General features: G+C 34.4%; 1 protein-coding gene across 1 annotated transcript; it reads left to right on the plus strand.

The window, feature by feature from the left end:
* Positions 1–8245: 8245 nt before the first annotated feature.
* LOC112028968 (F-box protein CPR1) lies at positions 8246–9397 on the plus strand. Its single transcript, XM_024061657.1, has one exon. It carries the CDS (start codon positions 8246–8248, stop codon positions 9395–9397), a length of 1152 nt encoding a protein of 383 aa, XP_023917425.1.
* Positions 9398–13296: the final 3899 nt, after the last annotated feature.

Consider the following 13296-nt stretch of genomic DNA (forward strand, 5'->3'; position numbering starts at 1 on the left):
GATTTGGTTCTGGAATACGAGTAATTTGAATGCTAAGTCTTTTACTTTGACAGCAAAAACAAAATATTGGATGCATAAAAAATGAAAATAAAAATTGTAAACCTAATGTTTTTTATTTATCAAATATCTATTATGCATTGGAATTTGGAATAACTACATACCAGGCTGTAAGTCCAAATGATTCTGTAATATGATTGAAGCTGGCTGGCATCTTGCGCTTTCATTGGCTATTAGTTTAATGAAAAATGTTATTTCCTCAACATTTTTACTAAAAAATCTACGTGGCAAGTTATATAATTGACAAGAAAAAAAATGATATCAATGGTGAGCCAAGTTTAAAACTAATAACAACTTGTCTCTTAGGAATTATTATGAAATTATTGTGAAAATATTGTGGACATATATTGATTCTATGGAGATTGATATTCTTAGCACAACGATATCAATTCAAATATAGAAGCATACTCGAATTTAATTTAAGTAGCTAATTTCTGCCTGTTGTTTTGTTTTTGTTATATACATACATACATACATACATATATATATATATATATATGGTGCCTACTGTTTATATGGCATACATTATTGACCTTTAAAAAAAAAATTTAATGAATGAAAGACTTTTATTTTAAACAGACCAGAAAGAACATGGTTTAAGCTCGCAAAGTCAGAATACAGACCCATGGTAACCCAAATAATAGTTTTATACAACAAAACATGACACTTAAACAGCTACTTACTGAATCTAGAACCAACAAACACTTACAAACAAATTAGATCATGCAGACGGATTTGTTATACATAGCCACTGAACAGCACACAATATTAATGCTTAAAAATAGAATAGGGAGGCTTCCACAACTAAACCAATCTCTGATCTTGATGGATCTTGCCATATTTCAGCACAACGATAGTGAAAGTCTTACATTTTATACAACTTTCCGTAATATACCACTAATACCAGCTTCAATATTGATCTGGCCTTGGTAGATTCTTGCATTTCTATCAAGCCAAAGATGGCAGATAACAACAATATATACACGCTGCTGAAAGTTCTTGCCTTTAAGCTTATTTACAACCCAATCCAGTCAACTATTCCAGCATAGGACAACAATACAAGCATTTCTTTAGCATTGAAGTGCCTATTCTATTAGACAAGGAGCATTCAAAATATGGGTGGTTACGTGGTTTAATTTTGCTACAACAAAAGAAGCATAACATGTGTAGCCCCAGGAAGCCATACAGTCCCTCCTAGTTGGCAGCCTATTTTTGTACAACAATCAACATATAAAGAATGCTTAGGAATAGAAGAAGAAAACCAAATATGCTTCAACCAATTCATATTTCATAGGGGGCTTCTTGCTTCTGATGGTTTCCCGTGACATACATAACCTTTGGTAGAAGAATGCAACCATACAGAAACATCTTCATTACCTAATTGCAAGTTGAATACTTCAGCTTTTATCTGTACCAAAGCTTCAGATCTGGCCATTGGTCAATTCCACTGCTGACCGAGAATAAACTGAGAGTTTTGCAATTGAGCTATTGGCATAATCCCAAATCAACCGTGACCCAAAGGCTTGAATCATCTAAGGACCCCTAGGATGCCAATGGTCATGCTAAGTAAAGATCTTTTCTCCATTGCCCAACCTGTATCTTATCAATAGCCTTGCCTCCTCTCTATGTTAAATATCCTCCAGCACCAGGAGTTATTATGTTTATAGACCAAAAAGACTAGCCCTTCAGTAAGTATTTATTCACCCAAAAAACCCACAATGAACCGGCTATAACAAAAGGCACCAAATAAATTTAAGAATAGCTGCATTCTTCCATTAAGAAATTTTGATTAAATGAAGGTCTCCTTCCTCTTAGTTAGATCATCCAAAGCAAGTTTGGCAGTAGCAACTCTGTCAGAAAAGCCATTACACAAGTAAGCTGTTATGACTGGGTTTAATCCCTAAAGGAATAGGTAGTTGTTTGGTCATATTCGAGCTGACTGGTCTCCTAAATAAGAAAATAGAGAGGGAATTTGGGATAATAATTCTCTGCTGCTTTATTCATTGCCTTTCACGTTAAATACAAGTCCTAGGAATTCAAATGACAAACAGATAACCATAGATAATCCTATGACTATCCAAATACTAACAGATAATCCTAAAGGGACTCAACTTCTTAGAAACTCAAATACAAATACCAATTCAAATATAACTTTATCTAGATAACCATAATTCAGATACGAATGCAGCAGCAACTCCATAGTATTCCAAATACGAATTTCAAATGCAATTCTATCCATCCACGGCAAGAGCTAACAGTGCACCCTTTTCTTCAGACATAACATAAGCATTAAACCTTTGAACTATAAGCTTGATTAACTTTTTAGAAAGAATGATAATGCCATACCAATAGACTTGGATACTTTATAGAATAGTTTTGATCAATTGTAGCCTCCCAATAAAGGATAAGTATTTCGCACTCCAAGACTTTATCTTGTTCGTAATCGTTTCCAATAAATGTTGACAATCCCTTAGAGACAGCCTACCTGAGATTAGGGGCACCAAGATACATGTTAAGGAGTTTACCTTCCCTAAACTGCAAGATAAATAGTATCTCAGCCTTCACCTGATCTGACACAAATAAAAATAAATAAATAATTCTTGAACTCTTCGAAAGTTTGATTGATGGCTGCAATGGAGTCTCTTGATGCAGCTGAAAATATCATAAGATTGCCTACAAAACAGGGGTGTCAGCAATACTTTAGCACGTGGAGGCGGAATGCATACCTAGAATGATCCCAAGCTGCCATTTGAATCAACTTTGAAAAGACTTCCGTAGCCATTACAAAAAGATTGAGGGGATTGAAATTTACATTTGTTGATTCCACATGAACACCTTTATGCTATGTTTGTTTCGAAATAAAATATTTGTAGATGTAAAATATTTTCAGTAAAATGTTTTCATTTTACTATGTTTGATTAGCAACTTGAAAATACAGTGGAAATCATTTTTCAATGTTTGTTTCGCTATAAAATGAAAATAATTTCTTTAGGTGGTATTCAGTTTTGCCCCCTCCCCTAAAAATATGCGTAACTTCACATCTACAAAGTGTCTTACAACTAACATCACTTTTACGTGGTTCTATAGTGGCAAGTGAAGAAGCATAGACACTCCAAACCAGGGGCAGAGGGAAGGGGGGCGAGGGGTGCCCCAGAAGCATAGACCTTTTACAAGTTTATTTAGGATATTCTTAACATCTTGATCAAAGATCACAAAAGTTGTTTTATTAGTTGCATCAAGAACTTTAATCCTATATTTGAAGTAATTTTCATTTGCATGTTAGTTGTAGTGAGAGGAATATTCTATTAAATAATTTAACATGTATTAATTTTGAATATTTAGAGAGTATGTGGTTAAGGAGATCCACTCTAACCTTGGATAAGGAGATTTGTTATAGTTTGGCATTTTGCATACCATAATGATCTTTATAATATATGGTTTGAATTTCCTTTCACAAAACACAAACAAAATATAATACTAGCCAAATGTTGAATATTGGCGATTGTAGCAATGCATTAGCAGATTGAAAAATGTAAAGTACTACTACATTGCTACAATAGCCAATAATAATACTACATTAGACTGGTATTATATTTCGTGTGTGCTTTGTGAAATGAATGTCAAACCACAATGAAGATCATTTTGGTGTGCAAAATGTCAAACTATAACAAATATCGCTATCCCAAGATTAGAGTCAATCCCCTTAACTACATACTCTAATTACAAATTAATACCTGTTAAATTATTTCATAACATATTCATCTCATTATAACTACCATGCAAACGCAAATTACTTAAAATATAAGATTCAAATTGAAGTTTTTGATGCAACTGACAAAACAACTTTTGTGATCTTTGATCAAAGCTGAGAATATCCTAATTAAACATACAAAAGATCTTGCTAAAAAGCAAACCGATATATAAATTCCATCATTAATTAATTCCTTAACTTTTGTAATTTGAAATCAAACATTAAAAAATATTACATTCTATCCAGCTCCAGGATTTTAAAACATTACAGAACTTTGCATAACTTTTAATTTTTTGCCTTCATCCAAAAATTGTCCCTTTTAAAATTTTAAATTATTAAATTATTGTAAAACTATTAATCATGATATAAAATAAATTCCTCATATTCAGATTGATACTAGAGAAGCAATCCTCTATAAATAAAATGGAAGAAATACAATTTCCTACTTTATCCAACTGAACTCAATCTAAAATTTGAAAATTACATGGTTGCTAAGACTTTCGATGCACCTTCAAATGACACAAAGGTATTGAAAAAAAAAAAAAAAAAAAAAAAATCCTAGACAAACCAATATATGGTGTTATTTCTTTTGCTAAAAACCAAAGTTTGCAAGATCCAGTCAGGAATATTTCAATGTCACCTCATTAATAATCAACACCGATGATGGAATTCAAGGAAAAAGTGATGAAAGTTTGAAAAATAAAAAGAAGAAAGGAACATACAAAACTTCAATTGTTGAAGATTTTGAAATTTCAATTATTTTTAGTTTTTATATATGAAATTGAGAGAATAGAAAAATGATTAAGCACTTATAAGAGTATGGAAATGGGAAATTTGTTTTATATATTGTACATTGTTTCCAAAAACCTATTCGTTTTCTACTTGGAAAAAAAATGATGATGGTGGTTATTGTCAATGATCAGAATTTCGTAAAATTCTCAAATATCATGAAAGTACTTATGATTGGACTACAATGTGAAATACCCTATGAAATGAAAAACTAAGATTGTAACATGCAGATATTACCTTTATATGATGTAATTACCAATAACATATATGCAATTTCATTACTTAAACAAATTATAAGTTTTGGTATTCTGACTGAAAATCACAAAATTGAATATTAGTATCAATATAAAATTGTACACTTGCATTATATGTTATTTGGCCCTTTACTCGGTTGGTTTATGTGTGTTTATATGTATATCCACATTGATTAATTGGAACAACACTTTTGGAAGTGTACTTCAAATGCTTTTTAATTTTTTCACCCTTCTTAGATTTGGCTTCATTGGCACCATTTATGTCCACTTATGTACATCATTTCTTTACTTTCTCCTTGTGCATGTATCTGACCCAATATCTACTTCAATATAAAGCAGTCCATTAATTGCCATACTTAAAAACAATAAAAAAGTCTATCTCATTTTCAATATGTGATTAAACATTTCACTAACTCTTTATCTTCCATATTAACTCGCATATCTTTATATCTATGTTGTCATATTTATCGATTTTAATTACATAATATTAAAATGCTGCAACATTATGCAATCACTTATAGCTTCAAAACAATTATTTTTAGAAGTTGGAAAATTGGTGTTGCATGTAGTAATATATATATATATATATGGCAAAAATACTATTTTGAGGTTATAGTCAATTTGATCTGTACATTTTGGTAGTAGTCAATTTGGTCAATGTTATTATTTTCAATTAGCACTTAATTTGGTTTTTACTATTAACTCACTAATAAAAATTGACTGCAAGTTAAAAATAGCATTTTCACCATATATAAGGACCAAATTGACAATGACCCTAAAATGACATTTTCACCTATATATATATATATATATAGAATATGTGCATCCATCCAACCTTAAAAACTGATAGTTTCTTATCAATCACCACTTAAATTTCGTTCTTCAACTATTAATGCTTCCAACAAATGTCAGCAAATTACAGCTCACATAATCAACTACAAACCTGTGTGTTTCTACTTTCTAGGTGATTTTCTTGTATGTTTTTTTCTTCATATCTAAATTATGGAACGTTAATTTCTACCTTTCTTAGGTTAAGTTAAGCCGATTTATGTAATCAGTTAAGTGTGTTATGTATAGTCAAAAGTATGTCCAGTTATAGTTTGTTTTGTTTGACTCTTCTTTCAATCCACCCAAAAATCCAATGTCCTTGTTAATAGTGTTTCTATGTGCTGTTTTACCTAGAAAATGTGTAACATTATGTGTAGAACAGAGTTTGTGCATTGTCCTCACTTTAAAGGAGTTTAAACTAGTAACACTAATTTCCTTACTAAAGCGCATATCAAATATCTTTTTTTCTCAGAACAGCCTAAAATGTAAAGAAATCATGGACTTGAAGAATGCAATTACTCCATTGAAATCACAAACCTTTACGCTGCTACAACAGTAAAAACATATATATTAAATGCTTAGTATTATGAATAGGAAAAGCAGAAATCAAGCAACAATAAAACCACAGAGTTGTTCAAATTTCACATTAGGAATAGAGTTCTTCACTTGTTTTACATTCACTTTGGTAAAGTTAACTTAAAAATAATGTTAACAATGCCCACTCACCTACTAAATGGTAGATGAATAATGTAATCTTCATGAGAAGACATCATGGACATGTTATTCTATACATTTACTGAATAAAGTAAATATTAAACTCTGAATATATCCTCTAGTCAAATGATAGAACATAATCTACACATTTTTTGTAAGCCTAAGTACAATTATTGAATTAGTACCTGCAAGCTCAGTTGTAAGCAGACGCTTATCCAAGGCACTGGCATCTGTGGATGTTTCAGAAGGAAGATGAATTGCAACTTCTTGCACAGCAGCTGTAGTAGCAACATCACTCAGTAGCCCACAACCGAGTGAGAAATTTTTTTTATAACTCTAGTGTTAATTTGCTCACCATAAACGTTGATCATTTGAACTACTTTCTGAGAACACCTATAAGTCTTGCTCTCTCACAACAATCAGTATGATTTCCACCTTTAAATTCATTTGAAGATTCCATGTGTATATAACACATCTTCACCATCCTTTTTTTGAACATGATCACATATATGCCTTTTTTGGCGTACAAGCCTAGCCTTCATCTTTAGTCATTTTTTTTTTAGAATATTACTAATGTGAAATTACCTTTATGTTGTGAAGGAATTGGACAATATGTTTGCATATTTTAAGAGGGGTAATTATAGAATTCTCCAAGACCACCATAAATATGTACTCACATAATAGTGTCATACTAATTAAATTTAGAAAAGTGTTATGTAACATTTACAACACTTTTGTAATAAATCTTAGGTGGCATGTTGTTACTAGTTTTTGAGTCCACATTAAAACCAATAACATATCATCTTGAATTTGTTGGGAAAATAATGTGGACATTGCATTTCTATAAAGTTAAGGTAGGATAGGATCCACAATTTATGTGAAATGAGGTAGTACAAATTATGATAGTTACAAAGTATTTTACAATTTTTCATTTAAATGCAATGCATAGTAAATTATAAAAAAAAATAATGAAAATAAATTACCGTTTAAAAATGTGTTGAAAAATAATGAATATATAGACACACATACCACCCATACTAGACTCATCACGCACACACTTTGCGCATGCAATATTGCTCTTTTTATTTATTTTTATTTTTTTTAGTTTAATGTTATAATGTTTAAAAGTTATATATAAATAACCATTTGTATATTTTTCTTTTTTAAGAAAAATGGAAGGTAACGTAGAATAATATTTAAAAATGAGATAGATAGATAAAGGAAATAACCTAAAATTTAGGAACTAAAAATTACTATCTCAGCCAATTTATGTTTTTTAATTTAAAATTATTTAACTAAAAGATAGGAGTATTTTAGAGAGTTTAAGAATTTGTGTAAAAGAATTTTAGTAGGAAAAATGTTGAAACCCAAACCGGAAAATCTTGTTATTGATAGTATAGATATATATAATTTTTTAGAATCAAAATTCTCATGTAATATACTACTTTCACTCTCCCACACGTGGCTATATTATTCTAAGTATTGATAATATTAAAATATTTTTGCTTATAAAGTTATAAATTCTTAGGATAATTTATTTTAGAATTTACATAAAACTCTAACTCTATTAGATAACAATTAAAAAAAAAAAAAAAATCTACTTTAAGGTCGGTTATTTACGCTTAAGGTGAATTTTTCTCAACTATCTTTGCTTTTGTATATTGCTAGTGTATAATCATAAATTTCTGTTGATAAAAAAAAAATAATAATAAGAAGAAGAAGAAGAAGAAGAAATACTTCAGGAGAATGTAGTTGGAGTGGATTTGGACACAAACTCAAAGACCTTAAAATTGTGCTGTGCCACCGCCATTACCCTAGAGTGAAAAGAAGAAATATACGCAGGCTAATAATAATGATCTCCTCCACTTCCACGATTTCGAATTATGTACCGCTAGATGTAATCGACCGTATACTACTCAGATTACCAGTGAATGCTCTCATACGTTTTCTCTGTGTTTCTAAGGAATGGTCCGCCTTAATCAATAGCTCAAATTTCATCAAGAAGCACCTCGATCACTCCATCGAGACCAACAGCGACCGCACTCTGATTCTCAAGGAAATTTTCGTGAATCCGCCGTCACAATCACGTTGGTTCTCCGTTCCTTACTCCGACAATGATCAGTTCGGCAAGGCCGTCCAAATTTGCCAACCTCTACATAATTGGGAAATCTTGGACTATTGCCACGGCTTGGTTTGCCTAACCTTTTATAATAGGTATGAGGAAAAGGAAGACATCGCGATTTGGAATCCATTGATCAGGAAGTACAGGAAGTTGCCCAGCGAACCAATAGACAAACCTTCTGGTTCGTTGTATTATTCGTGTTCCAGTTTTGGATTTGGATATGATCCTAGTAACAACGATTATAAAGTGATGAGAATTGCACAATTTTTTGAGGGAGTTTTAGGGGAGTTCTTTGAAGTGAAGGTATATAGTCTGAAATCAGAGTGTTGGAAAAAAATTGAAAAACATTTGCCTATCAAGGAGATATGTTCAGCGCAGTCAGTTTCATTGAATGGAGCTTTCCATTGGATAGTTGAGCAGGATAATGGGTCGGAATCTATTCTTGCTTTTGATTTTTCCAATGAGAAAATCCGACTTTATAGAAAGCCCAGTAATGAAGATTTGGCCTCTTTGGAAGTGTTGGGAGGATGCCTCTGTTTTATTGAGTGCTGCCCAGAAATTCCGACTTATAATGATTTTTGGTTGATGAAAGAATACGGGGATGAGAGTTCTTGGACTCGGATTTATAAAATTGAATCAGATGCAGTGCTTTGGAATACTGACTATTTCAAGCCTCTACTCTTTTCCAAGAATGGCAAAAAGGTTTTGATGGAAGGCGTCAGTCTTATTTGGTATGATATAAAAAAGAAAAGAGGCAAGAAAGTTAGGAATCGGAGTTTTCCTAAGCGGTTTAAAACCGCAACTTGTATTGAGAGTCTTCTCTTACTTGATGGTGATAATGTGATTGATCCGAGGCAGAAGAAGAATAAGAGGAAGAGGTAAGACAATGAAGTTTAATGAGATTGTTTTTGTTTGCTTAATTGGCTTTCGTAGTATTGATCTACGTATCTTTAAGTAGTGGTTGTGCATGCTGGGGAGATTTTTGTGAATTTTCTCATTGTTTGAGTGGTATGCGATAGATTTTATTGGCTGTTCTCTTTTCCAATATAATTCTTTGATCTTGTAATCATTGAGTGAATTTTGTGTACACCTTTTGTTTATTTTGATAAAAATTTTGTTACTTTCTAAAAAGACTCGATTTCTAACATGTGTTGGTCTTTGTTTTTGCCAGGAATATATTTCAAACAGAGGGCCTTAATTTGTTGGCAAAAGCTGTGGCAAAGTGGTGACTGTGGAATCTTACACATCTTTCAAAAATAATATTTGTCTTCTAGAATATTAAGTTTTTTTCTCATCTTGTCAATGTTGTTTCTGAAACTTATGAAACTTTTTTTTTTTTTTTAAATTTTTTTTAGAATCGAAACTTATGAACTTGATAGTTCCTCATTCTCGAATATCTAATTTGACAACTTTTTAATGGAGGAATATAGTTGATCAGTTATTTTTTTTTGATAAGTGTCATACAGTTGATCAGTTATGTCTTATGTTATGAGCCAGTTTTATTGTGTCTAGATTATTAGAGGAAATATTGTGACTTATATTAATTGTTGTGGTAGTTGATGTTTCCTTTGAGATCAGTGGGCTGAAAGTTTCCGGGCGATAATGATCTTGAGGGCCAAGTCCTGAAATATCAAACACAATCAGAGAAGACCGGTGGAGGCCGGTCTGAAATCCTTCAATGGTAAAGTCAATGGGTTGAAGTAAAAAGGAAAAATACTTCTCAGACTTTGTTTTTTCTTAAGAAAGTGTCTTATTGCCTTACCTTTTCCTCGAGAAACGTTTATATAGTGCCCATGGAACGGTTACCTGTCCTAATAACCGTTCCTATTGTTGAGGAATTCAGCGAATTCAGGGGTAACTTCCATAACTGCCGTGGAAGTTATCTTGCTTGAACCATTGTTTCATTACAGTTAGTGGAGGCCTTGGTTCACCAGGTAAGGATTATGCAAGTTCAACATGCTTCGTCCGTCCTCGACCAGGGACGGACGAGTCCTTGTCTGCCCTTTATTAAGGACGGACGAGGCTCTTGGGGACAACTGTCCCCCATCTCTCCACTCTTCCAACTGATGGGTGAATTCTCCACATGGACGACCCATATAGACGAGTTTAGGAGTTAGCTTTTTTATAACACCATCAGCTGCCCCCTCGTCTATATGGGACGTCTGGAGCAGAAGGGGTACCTTAGTGTTAGCAAGCTGACGTGCCATGTGTCATTATTTTATTAGTCGAGTAGTTCATAGACTCATTTTTTGAGGTGGACGCCACGTGTCGTTCTCTGACTGGGTGTCGTTTCGTGTGCCAGGTCAGCTGCTTATAAATAGTGGAATACCTCCGCTACACTTCACATTTCTAAAATTTTCTGCCTTTGACATCCCTCGTCTAGAGCCTCGTCTAGGAGTTTTCACGAGTCTATAGCCTTCATCTTTCTTAGAGCCAGGTATTCCCTCCCTCCTCGTCTTTTAGGTTTCTTCAATTTTTCTTTTCAAAAAATGTTAGAAACAATTATTTTCTCGTCTAGTGATAGCGTAGAGAGAGACATAGACGAGTATTACGTCGAGAGTAGCTCCAATAATTCTAGTACTAGTCATAGCAGTGGGGGGAATTCTTCAGACGAGTACATTTCTGGCGTCCCTGGGTTTCCTCTGGAAGTTGTACAAGAACAACTTCGGAAGACCTCGAGGTCCCAGGCAGGTACCTCGTCCAACATTCCCCCTAGTTCTTCGGATGAGCAGACCACTATCTTTAGTTGCGCTGTAGATATTCCTTCTAAAACAGACGGGCAAAGGTCGAACAATCTTAGGACATGGTACCAAATCCCGAACAAGTTTAATCCCAGATTGCCCGTCCGTGGAGAATGGTGTTGTGACCCTCATTTTGGGATAGGCATCTATGAGGCCTATCTTTTTGGGGGTCTAAGATTTCCTTTAAATTCCTTTATCAGAGAATTGTTATTTGGGTTAGGTTTAGGAGTATGTCAGTTTAACCCTAATGTGTGGAGGTTGATCATCTCCATGCAAATTTTGTGGAGGGAAGTATTTGGAAGGGACCGTCCTCTTACCGTGGACGAGTTCCTCTTTTGTTACAAGCCCTCAGAAATTCATCAATCCTTTGGCTTCTATCAGTTTACAACCAGGGGTAATGATTGTAGATTGATCAAGTCCTTGGCCTCGTCTGAAAGAAAATGGAAGACGAAGTTTTTCTTCGTCTCTGGCTTTTGGGCTGGAAGCCCTGCAGACGTTGGCCGGGACACATTTGGTCGTTATACTGGGGATTTAGGGAACCTTCGTCCAGAGGGTAAAGTCCTTATCCTTCTTTTTCTTTTTCTTTCCTTTATATTATTATTTTTTATGCCTAACTTTTATTTTTTTTCTTTCAGCTGTTGGACGACCTTCCCTCAGGAAATTTCACCGTGACTACGTCCATAGGGCTCGTTTACACCACCCAAATAGGGATTTTCATTCCTTAGTTACACTCAGACGACTTGCCAAGTGGGGACTAGGCCCTAATCCATCTGAAGAAGCTCTCGCACACGAGATTACAGTAAGAAGAAGTAAGTTCTAAATTCTAAGTGTTCCTAGCATTGTTTGTCTTTCGTCTTAGTTCTAAGAAATTCGTTCCTTTCCTTTTTAGGAATGGCAACAATGAAAGGAAACAAGGGAAATGAGGTAGTTGGTGAAGGGACTCGTCCTGAGGGTGAGCCACAATCTCGTCCATTGGCTGGGGAGAAAAGAAATACTTTGTCCAAAACTCTGGATTTAGGAAATCTCCCCAGCCGACGAAGCAAGAAAGTTAAACATGGCTCGTCCTAAGTGAAGCCCAACCTACCTCTGTCCCAACCACCCACTCAAGTTTTTGATGTCGATTCGTCCATGCCAATTGAGACCCCTCCCGTCCAAGACTCCAATGCCCAAGACGACTATTCCTGCCTCGTCTCAGCCTTCCCAAAGGGTTGGTTCAAATATTATTGAAAATGAAGACTTGGCCTGGGAACGGTTTTAGAGTGCTGTGCTTGACGAGGACATAAACGCCTATTATGACATGTCCTTAAAGGACTTTGAACACTCAGGTGTTCATGATCTTTTTAAGGTATGGACTTCTTGACTTCGTGTTGGCTATAATAAGAAACTCATTCTGTTCTTAACTTTCCTTATTCGTCCTCTTTTATAGGCTATGTCCAAGTTTATGGCGGCTTCTAAGCAAGCTACAGAGCTGGACAAGACGAGGGTCTTGTTGGAGACGAGGATTCAAGAGGTGAAGGACGAATCCAAAAAATGGGCCGAGGTAGCTACTAAAGCTAAAGAGAAAGCGAAGGAGTTAGAAAATTTGGCCGAGGAGCTGAGAGCTAATGCTGTGGAGAAAGATACTCGTCTTGACCATCTTCAGTAAAAGAATGACGAGCTGATTACTCTTCTTTCCAAAGCACAAGAAGACGCGGTGGTCGAATTTAAGGCGTCCAAACAATATACTGATCTCCTGGACACCAACTATGCAGCAGACTTTGAAGATTTCAGAATGGAGGCTGTAGAAAACTTCCCTGAAGTTGACTTTAGCTCCATCAAACTTAATTTGAATGTTGCTGCCACCAACTCTCTTCTTTAAACCGGCTCTGAAGAGGTCAATATGGAGGATGACACCTCGACTCTGCCTCCTCAGGACGATTCCAATGTTGATGCTCCTCCAACTTAAGGACGAGATTTAACTTTTTTAGTGATCCTTGTATTTTTCTTATTTCTTTCTGGTTTTAATTAGGTCTGTTTTATGACCATTTCATGTAATTCAAG

Source organism: Quercus suber, unplaced genomic scaffold (assembly GCF_002906115.3).
Source record: "Quercus suber isolate HL8 unplaced genomic scaffold, Cork oak 2.0 scaffold_944, whole genome shotgun sequence".
Lineage (NCBI taxonomy): Eukaryota > Viridiplantae > Streptophyta > Magnoliopsida > Fagales > Fagaceae > Quercus > Quercus suber.

Bases quoted from the DNA above. Each gene is read 5' to 3' on its own strand.
- LOC112028968 (XM_024061657.1), top strand. From the start codon at position 8,246: ATGATCTCCTCCACTTCCACGATTTCGAATTATGTACCGCTAGATGTA.